Source organism: Cheilinus undulatus, linkage group 17 (genome assembly GCF_018320785.1).
Source record: "Cheilinus undulatus linkage group 17, ASM1832078v1, whole genome shotgun sequence".
NCBI lineage: Eukaryota > Metazoa > Chordata > Actinopteri > Labriformes > Labridae > Cheilinus > Cheilinus undulatus.
The window spans coordinates 18111077-18135474 of NC_054881.1; the positions used below are offsets into that span (position 1 = coordinate 18111077).

The 24398-nt window shown below is 39.2% G+C and overlaps 1 protein-coding gene across 2 annotated transcripts in view; it reads right to left on the reverse strand.

Annotated features, from left to right (window-relative positions):
• The window catches only part of vldlr (very low density lipoprotein receptor), a 98359-nt gene extending 76695 nt beyond the window's left edge, over positions 1-21664 (reverse strand). The window contains exon 1 of one of the 2 annotated variants that reach the window (XM_041810892.1): positions 21388-21664. In XM_041810892.1, coding sequence (XP_041666826.1) covers positions 21388-21460 — 73 coding nt within the window. In that variant the 5' untranslated portion in view covers positions 21461-21664. The remainder of the gene's footprint in view (positions 1-21387) is intronic. The other variant, XM_041810893.1, reaches the window with a different exon arrangement.
• Positions 21665-24398: the final 2734 nt, after the last annotated feature.

The window sequence follows — 24398 nt, forward strand, 5'->3', positions numbered from 1 at the left end:
GGGAACCAAAGAACCACACCCAATAAATATATGTTATTATAAAAATTCTCCTTCACAAAAAAGGATGCCCTGACATGGTTAAAACGTTATTTCTGATGTCAGGCTTGTAGGGAGGTTTTTCTTCTGAAAGAAGGGGGAATTACACAACAATAAAATAGAAAAAAAGAAATGTTTTAAACCACCTGATATGGTCCATAACAGGAAGTTTCTATATTAAAGTGTTTTCTTTTTTAACCATGTGTGACTCATATCCAAAAAACACAGGAGGAGGTAAATACAGAGGCAGCCGTGCCAACAGCCTGCAGACTTCCATTCAACCACGACTACACCAGCTGTACTCACTCCACAGTAATGCTACAGAATGGAGAGCAGGCTGACCTTTCATCCACATTACCATTTCAATCACCACAATCAAAGAATAATGGATCGCATTGTATCAGCCTGCATTTTAATCAGAACAAGTGCAGCACATCAACATATCGGAAAAATATACACAGACCTATAGACAGAGAAATTCTGCTTTAAGTATACTTTATGACCATCAGTAAGTGGACAATCAACCGTTACACCTATATGGAGGCAAAGGCAGGCTTTTAGTCTTCTTGGGAGGCTTTCCAAAAGTGTGACGTGGGAGATTGTTCCCACTCTGCCAAAGGAGCTTTTGTGGGGTCTGCAACAGACATTGGATTAGAAGAACCAGCTGGAAACTTGATTTCCAACACCCTAAAGGTGTTCAGAGGAGCTAAAGGTGAGGGTTCAATAAGGGCAAATCAATTGCCTCCATACAAAAGTCAACTAGGGCTGGGTGATTAATTAACCTAAATTTTGATTTTAGCGTCCCACGTTTAATGAAAACAAGATAATTGGGATCTAACGATTACTGGACAGAGTTGTGCTTGTGTTGTCATGTGTGGTAGGTAGTGGTGTGCAGTAAACTGGTATCAGTGCCATCACCTGTATAATTCTGGCCAAAAAATGTATTTTGGCAACACCATCTTCCTTGGTTTAAACACAGTAAATGTAGAGTTGTAGTGCACACAGAAAGGTATAACTGATGCAGTGAGGTACCTTTCCTCTGCAAGTATAAGGTGTATTATTACAGCAACATACAGCAAATGTGCTTGCTTTGCAGAATGTCTCCGTCTTCCTGTCTGAGGCTTTGACACAAGCAGTGAGCTGCAATGGATCAACTCAGTTTGTCTTGAGACCAGCCCTGCAACTATTCCCATGATTACAGCTTAAACAACTGTTTAAAGTAGCGTTTTAACTCATGATACACTTTTTTTAAGTCCATGATGTTGCAAAAAAGCAGCCTGTAGCATTTAACAAGGTTGGAGGTGCAGCTGTAAACACAGTTGCTCCATACACTCTCGAGCATCTCTGCTAAAGCCAAGTTAAATCAATGATAAACAGCATTTTAGAGAAGTTCATCGCAATTGGTCTCCATTTATATTAACTGACTGCTTTATTGTGAAGGCCCAAATCCAGGAAATGTGGTGTTGACAGCAGTATGACACACTTCAGCAGGAGAGAAATGAAACTTAATTCTACAGGTACAACTACAACAAAGTGAACAGACTTACAAAATAGTTTCTCTGTGATCTCTGCGGTCTGTTTCAGCTTGAAGATATTTAACTGGGTCAGCATAAAAAAAGTATTAGCAACGTGTTTGACAGACTCTACAGCTGACTACAGCAGTGGTGAAAAGGTTCAATCAATTAGTTGTCTAAATGCATATTCCGAGTTGGAAGCATTATCCTCACACTGGAAAAAACAAGACATGTTCATCAGACAGCCGGGTAGAAAACCATGATGCAACACCAACAACCTCTCTGCAGAGCCCAGTAGCAGCCTGTTACATCACTCCAGGGGACATTTGACATTGTGCATGCTAATGGTGAGCTTGCGTGCAGCTGCTCATCCATGGTAAAGCTTTTCATGATGATGCCCATGTACACTTCATATGATGATTTTACTTCCAGAGGCATTTTGGAATACGCTAGTCAGTGATTCAACAGATGCAAGAGCAATTTACACGCTACATGGTCCAAAGGCTGGGTCCAGTTTTTAAGATTCACTGTTTGGTTTCTATCAGTCTAAAGTTTCACAAAAGTATGAGTTAAATCATGAAAAAAATCTTACAGTCAAATTGCTATTTTCTGCCTCTCTCACTTGTCAGATCAATTCTAAATGATCAGTTACCAAAGTCAGTTTTCCTGCATCTGACACAGCAGCCAGACATAGTTAAAATGTCATCATGTTTTCATTAGGTCTTCACCTGATCAGAAGCTTCACCTGCCTGATAACATCACTGTCATATCCTCATTTGGCTGATATTCCTAAGGCTTTATCCAATGTTTTCTACAGTCTGTGGATATGTTCAGAGCTGTTCCTAAATTTTTTTCATATTACTGTCAAACAAACATCTTGTACCAATGAAATTGAGCTTTCAAAGCCTTTGATTGAGTTCACCTCATTTACCCAGTGTTAGTGCAAGCTGAGCACTGGCCAGTACCTTAAGACTGTACAGTAAACAAGAATCCCCACTATCAATGGATTCATTTCAATATCAGTCATGAATTGTAAATTGAGACATCAAAGTTTGCTGTGTGCTAGAAACTCTTGGAAAGAGCTCAATCATGTGTAGTATTCAGCTGATTTTTTTTCTAGCCATAGACCAGAACACAAAAAAAAAACTGCTGGTGCTATCTGATGCAAACAGAAATTGTTGAGTGAAGAGGAAGCTCCAGAAACACTCTGTAAACACACTCCCACAGTGAATGAAGGAAAGTAAACAGAGTCGAGCAGCAGCCTCTGTTCATTGATGAGACAAAGTGACATGAAGATATCTGACTGCAACTCTGCAAGAAGGCGCTGGCCTACTTACACTGTCAAGATTTACTTATGATGCAATCAAAATGTGACATTGCTCACTACACATAAAAACTCACACTAGCGCTGTCAATAACAGATGTGGTTGGAAATGTACGTTGGAGGCCATAAATATACCTGGGAAGCCTACCTAAGTATTGTCTATGTATGGGAAACACTTGGGTGTGATGAGAGTCTGTACCACAAGATCTAGCACAATTAAAACGTCTTGTTGAGGGGAAAACTGTTTTGCAGTATCAGTACATAAATGTAGAGCAGCATTCGTTGTGACAGTCTGATATTGAACTGGAAATTACTGTGTCAGCTAGTGGAGAATCAAATCTAATCACAGCTTCTCTGGCTAGTAGTGTAATTATTTTTGGGTAAAGAACATCACTACCCATATTCCTAGAGTCACTTAGCACCGAAAACCTTTGTGGCCCTTCCTCTTAATACTACTTCCTGTTTCGAATTGAGGACGCAATCAATAAAAATGGCTCCTCATAAGGTATATTTACCAGAGAGAAATCCAACGTTTTGTTTTCACACATAAGTTTCTCAAAATAAGGGGATCTGAAAAGTGCACTTCCACATTCATGCTGGAGGCAGCCCAGGATGTGTTGCTTCCAGCTACAGATTCTTCAATTCGAAACAGGAATTAAACAGCAAAGATGGGCAGGGCTGGGCAGCACTGTCCTATGTCTTATTGTGTCATTATTTTGCTTCAGAGCCTCCTGGTGGGGAAATTTCACATATTGTCTGTTTAAGATTTTAAAAAGTCTTGTTGTGAGTGCCAGACTTTAGACAGCAGGATTACACTGAAAAGTAGTGATAGGTGGTAATACAGGATCAGTACCTTCACCAGTAAAATTTCTGCTACAGAATGGATTTCTGAAACACTGTCATTACCAGTTTCAATGTGTGCATTGTTAACGTAGTGCACACACTGGGTATATTTGAAGCTAGTGTGAGCATGTTTTGCTTCGGCAGCCAAAAGCAGCTTGACACATTTTATTTTATTTTTTTTACTAAATCATTTTTCTGTGATGGACATAAGTTTAGTAAGACATCACATGTTTATTTTAGGAGGAAAAGGTGTATGTAGCACCTAAATATGCATTTACGCTGAATCCGTGACATCTTTTAAATCACTTCTCAAAACTCATTTTCATGGACTTGCTTTTATGTGATGTCATCTTCAGTATTTTATTGTGTACTTACTCTCCAGTTTTCTCTCTTTAACCTTTTACTTCTCCTTCAGCTTTGACCTTAAAGCCTCTATGTCTGCAATTCTCTGCCTTGTATTTTATGCTTGGTTTGATTCTTATTGCAATATATCCACTTCTCCTATTTGATTTTCTCCCTCTGCTTTTACTGAGTCCACCTCTTTTTACAGCTATATCAGTTTTACCTGATTATTATTATCATTATTATGATTATGATCATTAATAGCATTTACTGTCTTGTGTTTTAATTTCTGTATTATAACTTACTAATCTCTACATATTTTATTTGGATCTATTCAATTCGTACTGTTTACATTTCTATTCCTTTCAGTCTCTTCCCAATATTTTAAATACTCTTACATTTCTGGTCCTTTTTATGTAGTTGGTCCCTGTGTTGCCTGGATTGGTCTAGGTTATTCTGGGTTTTTATTCTCGGCCTTTACTTTTGTTCTGGAACCTTACATACCTGGGTTTTTATGATGTCTTTCTTACTTGACTTGTTTTTGGTGTATATAAAGTTCTGCTGGGTTTTTAGGATGTTGGAGTTACATTGTTGGCTGGGTTTTTCATGGGTTCTCTGTGGGGTTTAGTCTTTCTTGTTGTGTTTTGTTGTTTGTGTTACAATGCTTTGTCTAAATTGTGATTCTTCCGGTTGTCAAAGTACTTTGTAAACCTCTGTTTTTAAAAGTACTATACAAATAAAGTTTATTATTATAATTGTATTATTATGCAAATACGTTTTCCATCTTAATGTTGTAATAGCAAAATATATTACCGTTATAGTAAAGGGCAAGAAAAATACCATTATATGATATTTAGGCCATATCGCCCTGGTCTAGTGGACAGTGGTGAAAGATGAAACATGACAAGGCAAGAAACTGACTCAAAAATACAGTCAATAATACCTTATCCTTTATCGGGGCAAGACAGCGTGGTCCTGGAAGCAACCTTTCCATCAAATTTCTCTGTTCTGAGTTTATTTATCAGCCATAACATCATAACCATCCTACATAGCTTTACCACAAGCTACCCTATTGTGAAACCATGGTATATGCTCCAGCACAAGACTAATTTGTATATCAATCTTGTTTCGAGGAAAATGTGGTTTATTCACACAGCAAAGTCTCTGATTGATTGAGCCATCTGTCATCACAGTCATGTCTGACACCTCTTCAGCTTTCAGATGTTAATGAAGACTATATACGCTACATTAAAAACACCAAACAAACAAATCACAATAACATTTTTCATGATATAAACTATACAACATACATATGTGTAGAAAGAAGCCCCTTGTACATTTCAAGGCCTCTACCCTTATCATTTTGTTCTCCCATCTTCTTGTTGGTGCTTGATATAAGTTTTATAGTCACAAGTATTTGGGTAGCTTGTTGGCTGGATTCCAGGATTACAAAGGATTTTCTGAAATGTCAATGGAAGATTTGAAAGGGGAAATTTACAACTGCCATAAAGTGGGCATCACTGTTGAGCTCCATTATGGAGGATCACAATATGTTTGCTCAATGACATATCTATTACTGCAGAATGGTATCATTGTATTGTGATTGTATGATTTGATATGACAAGCGGTGCCTGGCCCACTTTAAGTTGACTTGCAGTCCCTTCCTCTATACAGAAAATTACACCAGTGAAAAGGCTACTCATGTGTCACCTTTACTGAAGAGGATCTTTGGTATGGTGTTGGATGTATAGGGTTGCAGGAATATGTCCAAAGAAAAAAGGAAAAGTCTGTATGATAACAGTAGTTTTGCACACACAACTCAGTCAGAGAGACCAAGGCCATGAGCAGAGCTTTCATAGCAGACCATCCCCCATTATTAATCCAGCTCTAGCAAAGCTGTATATTCCAGTGCATGACCGATAAGTCATTTGGTCACACTAACAAACCGGTCTCTAGGCTACTTGACACAAATCTTTAAGGTCAAGTTTATTTTAAGTTCTTTATTCCTTCAAAAGCTACTCCAAATGCCCACAAGTGTCAAAAAGCTTAAAATAGAGATTTGAGACAAAGCCCTCCATACAAATAATTCAATTAAGTTTGAAAACATGAATCAAAATTGAATTATTTGTATAATGTGAAATGTTTCAAAGCCTAGACTGAGGCGGTTCAAGTTCTTTAGTTGGCGATGACTCAATAGAAAAAAAAAAAACAGCCTTGGGGGGGGAATGAAGCTGCTGCCTTTCAAAAGTCAAAAAAGCCTGCCACACCAGAAACCTGCATTTTAGAGAAAAAAAAGCTTAAGAAAAACTGAAAGTCACACCAGGACCACCAGTACAAGGCCCTGACTAAGGTTATGATGGAAGGACATGATTGAATTTTTTGACTGAAAAACTGAATGGAGCAGGGCTCTTCTCAGGGATGAACACTGAGTGCTGAAGAGAAAGCACAAACAGTACATTTCTATTAACTTAGAATGGAGCGGTGTCTTAAAACAACACAATTTACACACTATTAAAACACCCGTCTAGCTACAATCCCAGAGACACAATCTCATTAAAATCTCCAGGTACAGCAGCATCAACCTTAGCTGAGCTAAAGAAGATGGACAATTTATAGCAGAGTACTTTTACTGGACCGCATTTCATTACATTAAATGGAGTAGTTATGAGAGGTATATGCATATTAAATAAAAACCTTTTATATTTGCCTGGATAAAAGGTCCTGAATTGCTTTATGTTGATGCCAGGTATGCTGAACCATTCTGCTTGATAACAGCAGAAAAGCATGCAAAGCTTCATCATCATTCAGTTACCAACTATAGCTTCCATCTCCCAGAGTAAACAACCTCAGCTTGGTTTGTACATGATAGCAAGTTCTAATAGACTGACTTCTGCTTAACAATACTAGGGATGGGCAATGCCTTTTTTAAATAGAAGATTTCATGCAACTTATCTCATGTTATATATTTTCCAATTATTTAACAGGACATGGTCGTACTGCTGCACTACTGCCAGGAAGCGGTTGTTGCATATCTTAAAGCTGTCTGTTTGACACAAAAGAACAATAAAACATTAGGGTGCACTAATACTGGGAGATTCAAACAATGCCTTGGCAAACTTGACCTCCAAAGTCAAGTTTGTTTGACTAGTGTGAGCGTTTCTTAACATGCCCAAGCAGCACAGTATATAGAACATAGACATGGCTCACCTTTAGTGTAAGGATGATGTCTGCCCTGTCACTAACACACTAATGTAGCTTGTATTAAATCATGACCTTTCATAGGTGATGACCGACAAAAATTAAATCTAATGCAAAAACAGCCACAAAACAGCCACCAAGTTTCTCTTCCTTTAAACTGCACACCCCAGTTGTGCTACAACCTCTGGACGAAAAGCTAGAGTAGCACAGTAGTCGTCATCATGAGCAATCATAAGGGGGAAACTGCAAGCCTCGACTCATCATAAGAGTCTGACCTACTGCTCACTGCTGACGCACATTTGCTGCTGACAGAGTCAGGCCAAGAGGGAGAGGTCAGGAAATCATAAATATACAGAACCCCAAGAGATTTCTTGGTCCTCAATCTTTCTGAAAAGAACATGAAGGTTAAGAATTAACCTGCAGCAGTTTTTCAAACAAAAAATTCAGGAAGTTTCATTTTTGAGCCCCAAAAAACATCAATACTGGTCATATCTGGTTTCAATATTCAACTAAAGTATCCAGGTGCTCTCAGGCTGAGTAACTAGTGCACGACAGTATAAAATCAAAACCATCCATAAGTCTCTAACTGTTCTTCATGCATCAAGCACTTCTAAATTTACTGTTTTGAGGGTGAATAAAACCATTCTGCCGTGGAGACAGGTGACCTAAAATATGTACCTGCAGAAGCCAACATTTACCCTGCATTTGGCAGGGAGCAGGTGCTAATTCTGTTCCTTCATCTGCATTTTAGCACATTTCCAAATGGCGTATTTTTAAAGAGAAAGGGCCTAAAGAAAAATAGCTTCTCTGAAGGGAATTACAGAAGAGCTGAATGAATGTGCTGGTACATGACAAAAATGGCTATTTTCACTCTGAATTATCTTAAGAAGAGTAGCATAGCAGGTCCAGTGTAGTGTCATTTTGGCTTGAATGTAACTGTTGCTGATTGTTCTTGATTAGGTGCACAAGGATTTGAAGTCTGTGACTAATATGTTGATTATTTTTGGCAGTGTAGAAGAACTTAACACCTCTTTCACTCTGTTTACAGTTATCAGAAACTAACAGCTACCACATTAATGCTTGTAGTCACCAATCCGATGTCCTATAGTCAATACTCAGTTGTCTCTGGCTGTGGAAAGCACTGTGTCTGCAGTGTAGTGTAATAATATAGGGTTGAATAGCCAGCTCAGGCAAATCAGGACTGTTAATAATACTAAATAATACTAAATAATAATACTAATCCCCCAAACTTTGATGCGAGTCCACTTGGTTGAAAATGATCAATAGCTAGTCAACCAAAGGAGGTGAAATAGCATTAATATGGGATGTGTTAAGGTCCAGTTGGTAAATGACTGTTGAGAAGAGAAATCCATACATTTCCCAAAGTATGCCAGAGCTGCCTCTTTCTGACCAATAAACACTGAATCAAAACGAATGGAGAGATATGGAGATGAGATTCTGCAACCAGTGGCAATCCCACATCTCCAAAGTCTGGGACCAAGCTATCCTCCAAGATGAGAACGCCCGCTCCCACCGAGCGGGGTTTATCAGAGACTACCTCCAGAATTTGGGGGAGGAGAGGATGGCATAGCCTGCCAGCAGTTCTGACCTCAACCCCACTGAACACTTGAGGAATGGCCTGGCTGGTGACCAGCATGAGGAGGAGCTTCCAGGCTGGTGTGGCTGTGTATGGTTCCTCCACATGCTACTGAGGCTGTTTGTTAAAATAATGCATTGTTCAACTGCCAAAATGTCTTGGTTCTTCAGACTTCGATCATCCAATCCACCAAACATCAAACAAGAATCAATGGCAGAATAAGCTGATTGACATTGGCAGAGAAGATTTGGCAAATGTTTCATGGGTGCAACCCACATACTCCACTCTACTGCTTGTCCCAAAAATTAATGCTCCTTACAAATGCGTCACCATTTAAAGGGGAAATAAAGAGGCTTTCTTACAGTAAGATTTAATGCCAAGAAGCATTGCTGCAACAAAGAAATAATCTACCAAACACAAATTTACGTACTTTTTGTGCCGAGTTTAGAAAATGAAGGATGCATTGGATGAATCGTCATGCATCGTCATATTAAATTAAAACGTCATAAATATTGTCCTTGTAATCATATGAAGAACAAAAGACAACAGTTTTGCACTGCACCGCCACTGCTGTTTCTGATCTACTGCCCTTCAGTCTAAAGACTTATTTTACCCAAATGTGGGTGTGGTCACTCAAGAGAGCAGGAAGTGATAATGGACTGGAATAATCAATTAAGTGAAGGTATTAAAAGAAAAAAAAAACAACTTTGAAATTTGGGTTTTAGTGATAACCTTAAATAGGGCCCTATGATTACTGCGTTAAAGGAATCGCAGAATTGGCCACTAAAAACAGAAATTACAATTTAACCAAGAAATTGCGGAAATTAAATAAATTTGACTGAAAATGCTGTGTTTTTTAGAAAGAGGAACATATATCTGAGGAATATGTTCCAGGGAATCACTAAAGTGTGGCACAACTTGTGCCTCACTTCAGAAACACTCACCCCGCCCCCTCCTAACAATAACAGCATGTCAAAGCAGCTGCACAATACACCGGCAAACATCATGTAGCTCAACATGGGGCACTACAGTGCAACATAATGCTGCACCTTCAAGAAAACTCATCTGTGCTTGAAGTAATTTTACCTCACCACACCAGAGAGTCACGGAGCGAGAGAGGTGTGTCTGTGCGCGAGGCACACAGCTATAGTCACAACTTGAGGACCTGCTCACCTCTTGAGGGCTTCAAACTCGATTTGGACAGACTTGAGATTTTAGGAAGTCCTGTTGCCTAAATTATATTACATTCCAGTAACACTTAGCTTAATAATTCCTCCCGTAGATACTGTAGTTCCCTTTGGTTGCTTAACAAGCCAATATGTGTCTGCATTTATGCAGCAGTCTGATATGAGACAGATGGACAGACAGCAACGTATGGAGGGAGATAGGAGAGGACCGTTACAGTCAGGAGTAAAACACAATGCAACATCAAACTGCATGCACTGTTACAGACTGTGAGAGTAAAGAAAATTTAGGTAGCAGGTTTACTTTTAACCATTCAACTTTAATGTGACCTTCTTATTAACTTACTATCACTCTGTGTTTGAGAGAACAGAAAGCTTTCTCAATTTACATTATAAACATCAATTAGGACCCAGTGTGATTATACACGTGAATGTGTCTTAAAATGTTGGAAATATCTGGCTGTTACACTGGTAATAATTGTTTTATATCAGGGTTATCAAAACTGTGGCTCCTGGGCCAACTGTGGCCCCTTTTCTGATAAATTTAAGGTTATTCCTATTTAATTAGTAAAAATTTTATTAATTTACATAAACAAGACACTCTTTTTATGGTAGAATTTGTGGAAATGTTAAATAATGGAATTCCAAAAAACTAAACCCGATTTCATAGGGCCCTACTTAATACAGTTGTTTAGAGATGTTCTTCCCTCGCTGGTATAAAACAACTTAATTATGCTCTTTAGTTACTGTTCTGAGACTCATTGCCTTTTCTTTATTACACTTTTTTACTGTTTAGCCCACTGGTCTTTTTTTTATCCAGGACACACCATATTCATATCCATGCAAAATGGCCCCTAACACATGTATTAAAGTATCTCTAGTTCTTGTATCACTGTCTTGTCTCAAGACACACCATTTAGGGACAGCTTCCTCAGTCTATTAGACCCCATAAATGAACACAAGTAATGAAAGAGTCATGACACTGTGTACTCTGCTTGTCCTTGCTATGGGACACTGATTTTATTGCTCCTTGGGAGGTTTTTGTTCTGCTCTGTTGAAAAAAGTCTGTAAATGCATGATATTGACTGAACAAGGATGACTTTTGTCCTCCTTTTTTCAGGTTAGCTGCCACCTGTAGGAAGTCTCAGTGCACTACAAAGCTAAATAGACACACCAGTAGGTAAACCAGTTGCTACATCAAAACACAAAACAGGACTGGTATTGGTATTCATGTCTGTTAGCCTCACTCATAGATAATTGGTATCAGCAGCAAAAAGCATGATCATAGTATCGTGAAAAAAAGACATCTTAAATTCTGATAACATCACGGTTTAATAATAGATTGTTTTCAAAGTAAAAAAAAGCAGTGCCAACAGAACAAACCACCTAAGTTGCAGTTACTGACACTTTCCCCTGTTTTGCTTTAAGTGTGCGTTCTCTCCAGTGTCTCTCTCTAAAGACATCCATCGACTTGCTGTCTGGAAAAGTGCACACCCTGCACTTTGATCCAATCAGCACTATACCAAACTTCAATAGGAACCTGAAGTGTACAAACCTGTACCGGAGTTTCCTCCTTCTCCCTGCAGTGTCAGAATTTTTAGCTGACATTTAAAGACTCAACTCTCAGAGCTGTTCTCTGCTGCCACAAAATCAAGACTGAGCCTTCATCAGTCTGACTTGTCAAGGGAATTTAAAGAGCAACTTTTCTACCCTTTAAAAGGATTCCCTTTGATGTATTGTTGACACAGTTTTGCATACACAAGAAGATGACAACTTAGGCATACAGAAGTAGGGATTCTTGAGAGCTAGATGTCCAAAAGTCCAGCACTAACAGCACTGCAGTAATGGGCCGTTTGGTTACTTACATTATGTTTCTGATTGAGTTACGTGTAGCCAACGGCTGATAGATGTGGGTCAATGATGACGCGGTGAGCTGAACAGAGAAAAGTTACAGCAGCATTTGCATGAAAGGAGCAATGTAACAAACATCACCACTTTACCAGCAGCTTCTGTGAGAGAATCAGCATGCATATATGCCTGAGTTAAACACCCTAAACCTCCCACTGTGACTTCACCTTGCACAGGTGTTCAGCAGCAGTTTATCTCACTTGGTGACTGGGCCTCATGTGCGGTCTTAAAATGGCATGCACACATGAGTGATTCGAACAGGTGATGGAGGATCAGCTGTGCTTCATTTCTTAATTAGCTGCCACACAAATGATTTGAGGATGTCAGGAACAATTGCACGGATAGTGTCCAGTTCAGCTACAGATCTGCCTCAACATATTCTGTTATCCTCATGGGACAATTTTTATCTTCACATTTTAGTCTTGTGTGATCTTGTCACACCCCTAATCAACTCTGATATTAAATGTAGTTGAGATGTAAAACTTCACTCCGTCAAGCACGCTTTAAAGCTTAAGGATAAACAAAGAAACCAAAACAATATTTTTACTTTTACAGACCTAAATTCCACAAACATATTTGTATATATAGCTGATTCTGAAAGCCGATTTATCGGTATTGGAGAAAATGTTTCTATCCGCAGATACAATAATTTACATTTTAAGCTCATATCTGCCTATACCAATATTATGTCAATATCATGCATCCTAATATACAGTATTTAATACATTCAAAGAAATTTACACTGATGCATCATCAAATTATTCAGTCTCGGGGAAGGGCAGAGTGGAAAAGAAAACATTATCATGACTTCCTAGAGGTCTAAATAAACTTTGAAATAACCCTAGCATTCAATTTTCAACAGAAGAATTTACTTGGAACCTCATATTAAAAACGGAAATAAAAATCTGCTCACAGATGGACAGCTTGTGCCTGCCTGTATTAATACAGTATCCATGATCACAACACATTTATCTCAAAATAACTTGTAGTAACTTAAATAATAAGTTTTAATTGGATTTTCAGCTCTTCTGATGTTAAATCAAACACAAATTCTATCCTGACTAGGGATGGGAACAATTAATCGATCAATTAATTGGTCGTGAAGAATTTGGTCGATCACTGGGAATTTAGTCGATCTGATGTTGGCATTTAATAAAGAGACTAAACACGTCTTATTCTGCACTGCACAACAATATCTACCGTCATGACAGTGTGAGTGGGTTTTAACAAAAAGCAATGAGACATCTTACCCATCAGGGGGGCAATTTAACTTAAGGAGAGAGAAAGAGGGCAAACAGAAGAAGTACTCGCGCAGCGCAATGTATTATCTCACTTTGCCCGAAATGCAAAATGAAGATAGCAAAGCGAAGTGTGGTGTGGGACTATTTCAGTTTAGAGAATCATTGAGAAACACACTGATTAGTTACCAGTTTTTGTTATATAGGGAAATGTTATACATATAACTGAGTTTCCGTTAGCTGGCAATGGCCGTCTTTGGCCGGTAAAAAGGGTGGAAGTCCGGCAGATAAAAATATAACTGGTCAAAATGTCCGGCAGAAAACATGCAAATGACCAGATAAGTAAATACTGAATACTTGCATATTATATTTTGTGTAACCTAGAAGATATGTTGTGAGAATGCATAAATATAAACTAAAAGTAGACTAATCTTACTACACCTGCTGTCCTGTGGTGCTGGGGTTGTTTATCTCCTCAGACGTTAAGCACATGGCTAATTATGTATGCACGATGACGTCATAGCAAGTCTGACTCTCTGAGCATGCTCAGTAGTGCTGGAGACTATGCAGGGAAAGTTTGACCAGAACTTTCTCGTAAAGCAGAATTTTAATCTAAGTGAGGTTTTCCTGGTTAACCAAAGGCTAAATAACATCAGCAGTATGGAGGGATTTTGAGTATGTCATCGCTGCAAGTAATGAAGAGGCTGAAACAAAGGAAACTGTACAGCTGAGCGTCGTAAACACCAATGCAGCAGCAGAGAGAGAGAGAGAGAGGCCTACGCCAGCAGAGTTGTAGTGGACTTCGATAAATCTACCTATGACCAATCCTCAGATGAAGTTGGATTGTAGTCAACACAGAATCACATCGTGCAGAAAAGCACGGACTGCTTGGAGCTGATAGCAAAGCCTCTGTCTCCCTTCCCTGTAGCTGGTTGTTAATGCTCGGGATATCCTGGCTAATTAGCAGAAGTAGTCTTGGATAAGCCATCAGTGAGAGGAGGACTGGACCAGACTATCTGCTGTGAAGCTTTTGTCTTTACAGGACCAGTCCAAATAAACCAGGATGGTTGGATTTACAGCTTTAGTAGAGGTTAGAGTTATATCGTGATGAGGACTGATATTAGCAACTGACGGTAAGACTCATTTTTCATTTGAAATGTAGATTTCTAACACGGTGTCCAGTTAACAGAGCACTGGGGTTATGTTTGAATGCTTTGTTGTTTGTTGTTCGGTGGAGGATGGTATTTGGCTGTTGTAAGCTGCAACGTTAGCCTATTAGCACATGGCAGCCAATGTGCTAACAGGCTAACAGTGCTAATGTGAATCTAACTGTTGTTGTTTATGAGTTTAATGTGGGTGTATATTATGTAACTGAATGCATGTGTAAGGAAAAGCACGCAGCTTTCATTTTGATACTTTAAACCACTTACACAAAGAAAAATAAGAGAAAGACTTTGTGCAGTCGTATCTAGGGTCTAATCATGTGTACATGTCTACAAGTCTGGAATAACAGGGTGATAATTACTCGGGTTTACTGTTGCCTTAGTTTCTACTGTCTTGGTTTTGGGTCAGGTCTGGAAATAAAAATGTGTCCTCAGTCCTGTTTAGCGCAGACTTGTATGTATCAATGTATCACAGAATATCAGATTTATGCGTTTTGCTGCTGTTAATGCAGCAAAATAATATTAAAGCAAATGTCCGGTAGTTGTTCTAAATGGATGCTTGAGTTGGCAGGTTCTTCCAAACGCCCATCCCTAATCCTGACACCAAGCATTGTAGTTTTGTTAACCAAAGTGAATTGAAAATAAGTCTGCAGGTTGGGACGTAAAGAAACACTTTTAGGGACCAGGAGATATCACTGTTTCTCTCCTCTGCTCTGCTCTCTTCAGACACTAACGTGCATTTTAATGAGATGATAAAGGGACTTAATAAAATGTAGCTGCTGACAGGTGAATAAAACAGGCAGCAGGGATAGTGGTTTTGACGGAGGGAAGAGCAGTGCACTTGCAGCGGACCTCAAATACAAAAATCCTGCATCTTTGTGCCATCAACCAACTAACTGACTGAAAGTTGACATGATACTGTAAACATCCTGAAATTTTCACATGCTGAAAACAAACTGTGGATGTTACCTGGACTTTTTAATTTCTAAAGAAGCCAGGTTGAGTGAATGTGAGAATACAGCAGGAAATATTCAGGAAAATTTCTGATTGAGAGGGAAGGGGTGAAGATGTCTATGGCCTGGTGCAAGTGGGTGACCGGTGCAATCGCTGTGCACATAACTTAAGTGCTTTATTATTCCCTTTCTTTCTGAGTTAATACGTTGAACTACATATAGCACTGATGTGGAGTTAAAAACTGTAAAAATCAGACTGTGGTGCTTTGTTTGCCTCTGTTTCTACATCATCCTGCCTCCCATCTGACATGTCCATGTGCACATGAAGGATGATTTTAAGGGCAGCCAATCCTAAAAACATGCAGAAACGTCCAGAGAAGAACATGTTTAAAAAGCTTCACTAAGATAGACTTTCAGGACAGTGAGGCACTCTTTGGCAGGCCTGAGTCAGTACTCCTTGCCGACGTTGTGCAGCTTATTTTCTTGCCCCAGGTACATAAAATATTTACATGACTTTGGCATAATTTAATTAATGCAGTTACTGATCAAATCAGCACTAGTTTTCCATGCAGCCTGAATTATAGAAGAGCTCAGTGAGGCTCACTGAGCTGTGTTTGGCTGCTTGTGTCTTGCACAGATTTCAGTCTCTTCAGTGCATACCTACTGTGGAAAATGGCCTTTGGGGGAAACATTGGATCAAAACTAGTGCTTGTAATGTGCACACACTCCCCGTAGCAAACACCCACTACTATCATCGACACCTCCTTTTCATTTTCGGCTCCAAAGCGAAGCCAAGCACACATTTACGCTCACACAGATTGAGATTGTGTGAGCCTATTTGAACGAGACGTCACGCAAATTAGATAGCAGCAAGAGCACAGGCAGCAGCGACGCTGGCCTGATTAAAATGGATGTATTTTTCCTCCACGGTTACTGTGATACCAGCTAGACCCAGATCCTCTGCTATAAGAGGAGGGGGGGCCATGTGGGGGTGCGCTTGTTTCTTGAAGTGGGCGGGGTGGTGGACAGAGGGAGGAGGAGGAGAACACTGCAACCATTTCTGTTACTGGGGAAAATTACATTACCATGACCTCCAGTGTGACAGCATTTATATAGCCCACAATGATTTACTATTTTGGGAGGTAGACGGCCCACGGCAGCTCCACGCCTGTTGAATCTATGAGCAGTACCAGCAGATGAATAGTGATCATGTGGAATAATCTGTAATTTCAAGCTCAGGATGATAGTAGTGTTTAGATAATTGGCCTTTTTAAAAAGTAATGGTTGTATACCAGGGCCACTGAGAGGAAAAAACATCATATCTAAGGTTTAAAAGACCATTTAAAAAGATTTTCAGTAACGTTAGAGCTTCTAGATGTTATAATAGAAAGATTAAAGAAACAGCATAGAAGTTAATGTCACTGAAACATTGCTACTTTTTTCTCACTGTTATGTGTTTTGTGGAAAAACACATACTCTGGTCCAGTGGTTCTCCCCTGAGGGCTTTCGTATATCATTGACCCATTATTGGTTTTGGTTGTTTTCTTAAAACCTCAACTCATTTATATTGGGATAACGATGCTGCTATCCAAGGTCCAAACCACGGCATTTTTCATTGCATGATTGCTGTTGGTGCAAAAATACAGGAAATGTGAGTCCCCATTAAGAAGGTTGGGGTGCATCCTATTGCTGCCCTAGACAACAGATATGTAGTCAAAAATGACACAGGACATCCTCTCCAGCTAAAGAGCAATCAAACTCAGAGTTAAGCTAGGGTGAATATACTGTCAATATTGCAAAAAAAACATTGGAAGGACCAGAAGGGGGCAGGTCTACCACACCCACTCACTCCTTTGTGCTGTCTCCATCAGCCACAAACTCATTCAGTCTTCACTGCTTTTGTGGTTTATTAGCCATAATGTCATAACCACTCAAGACAGACTCACTGCAACCTACACTACCCACAATCCTAGAGTGTCACAGCAACATCTAATTGGTGGAGACATTGAATTTTGACTACCAGCCTCTACTAGTAAAGTAAAAAGTAAAGTAAAAAGTGGAAAAGTGAGCGGTAAGTGTTGAATTTTATGTGATGAAAACTGACACCTAGGGCTGGGTATCACCACTGATTGCCTGAATTGATTCGATTCCAACTCACAATCCTGTCATAGTCCTGACATTTCATGTAGGGATGTTTTGGTTAGAAAACCCTGTTTTGCTTCTACATAAAAAAAAATCCACAGAGAACAAAAGTTTAAAAAGAATGTTCCAACCAGGTACATTATTAAAAATATCAAGGTTTGCATCTAAAAGTTACCCCAAACTAGTAGTATTTATATTTTTACATCCATGTGGCACATTTTACATGTGCACATCCAGGTTGTACTGATAACATGCACCAGATATCCAAAATAAAGAATTTAAATAGTTTGTACTCAAATGTCCAGATTTGGACCCTAACTGGCGAGGTCAGCAGTCTGAAGTGAGCAAATATTGATGATTATTAAGCCTTCTGGTGTCTCATAAGGATGCAAAGGTTACTTTTACATCTCTTAACAGTGCAGAAGAGGCAGCACTGTCTCATAAATACATTGTTAACCTCTCAGTGCCAAACCAGTAAAATTGTACAGTTTTAGTACAATGAAGCCAGGGTCAGAGTACGTTTTATTCAGAAATACAGCCCAATCTGACAGTCATAGTGTTTGACATCTGTGCTAAAAATCAGCTAAATTAATTAAAGTTAAATAATTACATGGACTAACTATGATATTTGATATACTTACAGATTAATCTTTCTGATACGTGGTCCCACAGACCTGGTTTCAAGTTAGGACCTTGTTAACAATTGTGTGTGTGCATGTGTATAGTAACCTTGCAAAGCAGATGGATACGCCCGTTTCCTTTTTTTTCACTAGTGAATCCATCTTGCAAAGCTCCCATCTGAACCGTTTGGGCCCGGTTAGAAAGTGACAGGACCAATCAGCAACGAGGAGCAGTACTTTCAGGCGCAGCAGAGTCGTGACGTAAACAAGCAGCAGCAAGAGCTGGCGAAGTAATGGTGGAAGAGATTAGCGGGGACGCTGCTAAAGCGCCAGTTTTATCAGAATTTAATGACATTTCTTCATTAAAAGAAGAACAAAGAACAGCAGTGAGTTGTTTTCTTTTTAAAAACGACAAAAGTCGAATGTCTATAGTCGCCATGTTTTGCATTACTCCTCAGTAGCTGTGCACGCACAGCTTGATAGCGGCTATGTCACGTGTTTTGCTGCACTGATTGGCCCGTAGAGATGTGACAGACAGAACGTTCACCCAATCACACTCCGAGTTTTTATCAAAGCCTCTCCCTTTCCTCAAACATTTGCTATTGGAGCTATCCCAGATGGATGTGTGAAACACATCCATCTGGTGTGTCAGGTTATGTGTATAGTAGATCTAAAGGAAATACCATGTCTTTTATAAACATGGACTAATGTAGCCTGTTTCTAAGATTATTGTTTCCATTTCTTATTTGGTGAATAGTTATATCGTTTATATGGAAAAAGGGTTTATATAGACAAAGATAGACTGTGTACTTAGTAATGATTTATGATGCAACAAAATATACTATATATAATATAAATATATACTCTATACTTTTGTGGCTTTGCCAGAGTGCGATGGAGCAGGGCACAGTGCAGGCTCAGGAGCTCCCCTGCAAGCTCTGCTGATGCCATTCTTGCCTGTGACTACCCCCAAGGCCAGCACGGAGAGGGGATCACTTTGCCTCCCGTTAGGCCTCCATGATATTCATAATGAGGGTGAAACATTAGAAGAGCACAAATATGACAGCTAGAAACTATGAACCTGCAATAACATCTTCTCCTTACACTGTTTGTGTAACAGAGATCTCAAACATCCTGCTGACTTTTAATAATGAATTATATGACTCACTATGAACCTGTTTTATATTTAAATTGTGACTGGTCACAGTTCTGCTCCAGGTATGTGAAATTTCCCACTGACACTGCTCCAGTGGAAGAGAGGACAATAATTTAGATATAAATACAGACATAGTGACTGATGTGTATTCCTCTGATGCTCTTGTTTGTTTTTCAAAGTCTCATATAGACGGCATTAATTTCAGTGTGTTTCTTACACAGATTAAACTTTTAGACATTGAGTTTTACTGTAAATAACTCCCCCTCCCCCTGAAACTAGAAACTTCACTTTTGAAGGATACTATTAAAGAAATAAAAGCAAAAGTCGTTCAGAATTGATTCCTTTTCACGCGTGGCTCTTGTTTTAAGCAAAAAAGAAAACTAATTTTGATAAGAAGTAACTATTTCTTCTAAGCCCATCCCTTCATTTAATGATGATATCTACAGTTGAGATGCACTGACAGCAATGTATAAAGAACAATTTAGCCTATTGCAAATACCAGTGTGATTTTTCCATTACTTCCATTAATACTTTTTTGGTTTAAGAATCCAATAATGCTAACTTCCCCCCATGTTTGATGATTAAAACAAATCAGAGCTCATTCAAGTGATGACATCTTCCACCAGTAAAAGGCACCTTCCTATTTTAGGAGATAGTATAATAAAAACAAGCCTTATTATGATAAAACACAACATAATAATGACATTGGTTTACGCCACATTATTTGCAGGTGGCAGATGTCTGCAAACAAAGTAGATATTGGCTACACTAATGCATCCTGGAACTAAAGCTGCATTAGGATAGGATAATATAGAAATTCGGGCTGAGAGACTTGAAAAAAAAATTGAATAACAATTACTTTGACTTAAACTCTGACTTTGATATGACTTTTGGTGTTAAAGAGAGCAATTTTTACATTGCAATACCTGTTTTAAGATGATTAAAGAAAGAGTGCAAAATAATTGATAAGTGATTTTTTTTTTTGCAATTTCTGTGCAAATTAAGATATTTATTCTTACATGTGTGTCTGAAATGTGCTCTGGAACACATCTACTGTATAAAATAAATTAAAATGATACTTGAAATGGATCTTAGACACATATTTATCCTTAAGGAGATATAATACCTCCTGTGATATGAAAATTGCAGAAGGCTATATTGTGATTGTTGTGACCCTGACTCATGTGATACATTAATAGCTGGTGCTAGATATTGATGTTTTTTGAAAATACACCTTAAAGTTCCCTAATATGAAAGTCTGGCATTATACTGATCATGGTATATGTACGGTGATAGCCCTGTTAGCGTTACGTGAGCTCTATGGTACCCTGAGTTGCCCTGCAGTTACCAGCCAAATACCACCAGTTGGAAATAATAACTTAACCTTAGCCACTGTGCTCATAATTAGCCACTCATTTAAATCACCTGCTGTCGTTTAATTGGTCGTGGTCAGCCCTCTCCCTCCGTGTCTTCTCTGTTATCAGTTTTCATAGTGTACCCATGCACTATACGGCCGTTTCTTCCTCTCTGCTAGCCCCTTCTCTCTCTCTCTCTCGCTCTCTCTCTCTGTGGGCTCCCACTTGAGGAGAAAAATAAATAAATAACCAAACTGCTGGGGGTGGTGATGGCTGAGGAGAATCCCACAGTGGGAAGTGAATGAAAAACCAGGACACGCACGCACAGACGCCAACGCTGTGCAAGTATCAGAGGGTTTATCTGTGAGGGGCTGCGTGTTTTCGGGTCTGAATTAATTGACCGCAGGGCTAATTGGCCATGAATGAGCAGCGACAAGCAGTTTCTGTATGGCAAACTAAACGGGCCTCTCCATCCCCCCCTTTTACCCTTTCAGTTTTAGTTATTGATCCAAAACACCCCGTCTTAATCAATTATTAGTTTAAAACCTCAAAACGCTCCTTTAAAAGGGATTTAAAGCATACACAAAGCAGAGAAAGCCTCGTTCTCGCCCTACAAGACGTTATTAAAGCTCTGGGGAGCCACACGGTTGATTAGCCCAAGGTGTAGCCAACCCAGCACGGTCATTTCTTCAAGGAGCAGACAAGGCAGGTGTACAGCTGCGCAATGCTAGCTAACCGAGAGCGTGTTTCCCTACAACACTCACATAAATACACAAAATTAGACAACTAGACACAGAAAGAGCTGAAGACTCACCGTGGACTTTCATGCAGTGCTGGAGACATAATAGCAGCGGCAGCAGAAGGATCCCCGGTGTGGACGTGACCATTTCTCGCTGTGTAGAGGAAGAACTGTGACCGGAGAATGAAACCGACGCGCAGAAACCACGCGCCTTATGATCTCGCTCTACAACCACGCGACGTTTGGGCCGTTCGGGCTCCCGTTCTCTCCTCTCGAGCTGAAATCCATTTCTTAAATATGACGGTTAACGAGCGGCCTCGGTTTGTGACCGGTTGGTTTGTTAGTGGTGCTTCACAGAGCCCGTCACAGCTGAGGAGGATTTTTTTTCCTCCTTCAGTACGTCTTTGGCACAGAGTTAACCCTTTACTGTCCGCAGGAAATAATGAAATAATAAAGTAGGGGAGACCGGGGGCTACCTTCTCACATTTTCCCTCTTAATATCCTAAGTCCCTGCATGCACAAACGAGGGCATTACATTTAGGCTTTCCTTCAACATTGTGATAGTTTCTGCTATTAGAATTTCAAGATAATTGTCCAAAATGTCCACCAAAGTTAAAGTAATATGCTTTGGAATGCTGGGAGACTTTTCCATACAATTTTCAGGATTTGTCATTGAACTTTAGGTATGTTTGCATATTTTGGAGTGTTTCACTTAACGTTTCAGAGGAATTTTGCTCAGAACCTGGGCATCTGTAATGCATCTGTAATTTTGGGGAGTTTGACTTGAATTTTTTGAATTTTCTTTATTATTTTTGGTATGAGAAATTATTTGAAAATTGTTGGGATTTTGACTGAGAATTTAGGGGGGATGTCCTTTAAAATATCTAAAAATATTCATGGAAATCTCAGGGAATTTGGCTAGTTGTTTGGGGGAATTTTCTACCATTTTCATGAAAATTTTGGGAGTGTATTTGTAAATTCAATGGAATTTACTAAAAAATATATATATTAGGGGGACTCCGCTTTGAAATTTGAGGGGAAATTGCTTGAATTTTACAGGAATTAACTTGGAATTTTTGGGGGGTAAATTTTTGTTGTAATGTTTAGGCTTAATGGTAATCTTTCACCAAAACATTTGGAGAATGTTTGAATAAATTTTGGGGTACTTTAATGAAATACAGTAAAAAATATTTTCAAGAATTTCCCGACAAATTTGGGGAAATTTCTTTGAATTTTCAGGGAGTTTGTGTAAATTGTGGAAATGAAAATTTCCAAGATATTCAGAACTTGTAGTGGAAAGTTTGTTTGTTCTTAGTCTTGGCAAGTCGTCTGGTCCATCACCAAAATAACAACAAAAATATCCCCACCATACCTCTCTTAATGACTGATACTATTTTTTACTGACCCCCAACAACGGACCAACCGGCTGACACAAAGCCAAAATATCTGCCCTAAAACAAATCCAGTGTGGTATTCTCTGTAGAAACAGGACCTTCAGGAGATTTTTGGACATAATTTTTGGCTATGTTTTTTTTCTGTCAGTGAAAAGTCTATGCTGCAGGCAGGCCAGTTCAGCACCGGGACTTGTGGCGCCATGTGGTTGTAATGGATGTGGTTGGGTTTAGCATTGTCGTGGTGAAATATGCAAGGAGTTGAAGAGATGTTGTCAGAATGGGACCATATTGCTGCCTTCAGGAAACTTCAGGGAATGAAAAAAATGCAGTATTTTTCCATCACTTTTAACACTGAATGGTGATGGAATTTTTAGACACTTTTTATTAATTTGTTAAACCTTCTGAAAAATGTAGTGGCTGACCAATAGCACTGATTAATGAAAAAAAAATCAAAATCATGAAAAATGGAGAGATGAGTTCTTGGCCCTACACCAGTGATATGTTGCTCTTGAACCTTTTTATACTTCTCAGCTTTAATAGTGCCCCTTCAGATTTGTAAGCTGCCTATGCCGTAGGGTCTAATGCGACTCCATACCATCAGAGACGCAGGCTTTGAACTGTATCCTGATAACAAACTGAATGGTTTGGTCCCTGTCCTCTTTAGTCCACAGGTCAGGGCTTCCAAGGCTTCAAAAAAAAATTTACATTTTGAATCATCTGACCACAGAACAGTTTTCCATTTGGCCCAAGTCCATTCTAAATGAGCTATGACCCAGAGAAGATGCTGGATTTCTGAATCCTGTTCACAACTGCAGCTTGGGATCTGCTGCTGCCATCAAATTCAAAATGAGCTAATATTTTTCTCAAATGGAAAAAAAGTTTCAGTTTCAATGTACTTACCTGTAACTTAATTTGTAACAAGTGCAAGACTGCATAACTGAATGGGAAAGCTAAAAAAAAAATGCAGATGCTTTCACTGCAGGAAAGTTCTATATAGATAAAATGCATGGTTATATTGTTCAGTATGAGGCACAGAGGCCAGCCAGCAGCAACATCCACACAAAAACAACATCTAGCCTCATATATTCAATGTCAGTGATAAAGCAGGTGTGTCTTTGAATATGTTTTCATCTAATACCCTTAAATAGTCACAAGAATGAGTCACAATTGCCTTGAGCTCATTGTTGAACCAGTAAAAATCACTGAGGATCAAATGTGTCATCATTGTGCAACCGAGGACTCTAAAGGAGCACTGCATGTTCAGCTTTGGTTCAGGAGTTGATTTTGTGTGACACATGACTCACATTTTGGAGAATGAAAACCAGATCAGGAACCAAACCCAGCAAACTCATTCCCCCCTCCTCTGACTGTCTGATATTATTTCTCCCCATTTTGATCACAGGGTTTTGGATTTTTGCAATCGGCTGTGTGCTGCCAGGTTTCAGAGGCTCTCCGAGTTCTTATCAGGGGATTGAACCTCATCCTCAGTGATGGCTGATGGCTGCTGATACACCCCAAGGCTCATTCTGTCCCAGATTTTTACATTCTGTGAGAAAAAAATACACACAAACCACTGTACTATTCTGTAAGAGATGTGGGTTTTTTTCTGTTTTTACTGTCTGTCTCTTTCTGCAAACTTACACAGAGACAGTAATTGGGGAAACCAAAAGAGGTAACCGTTTATGAATTACA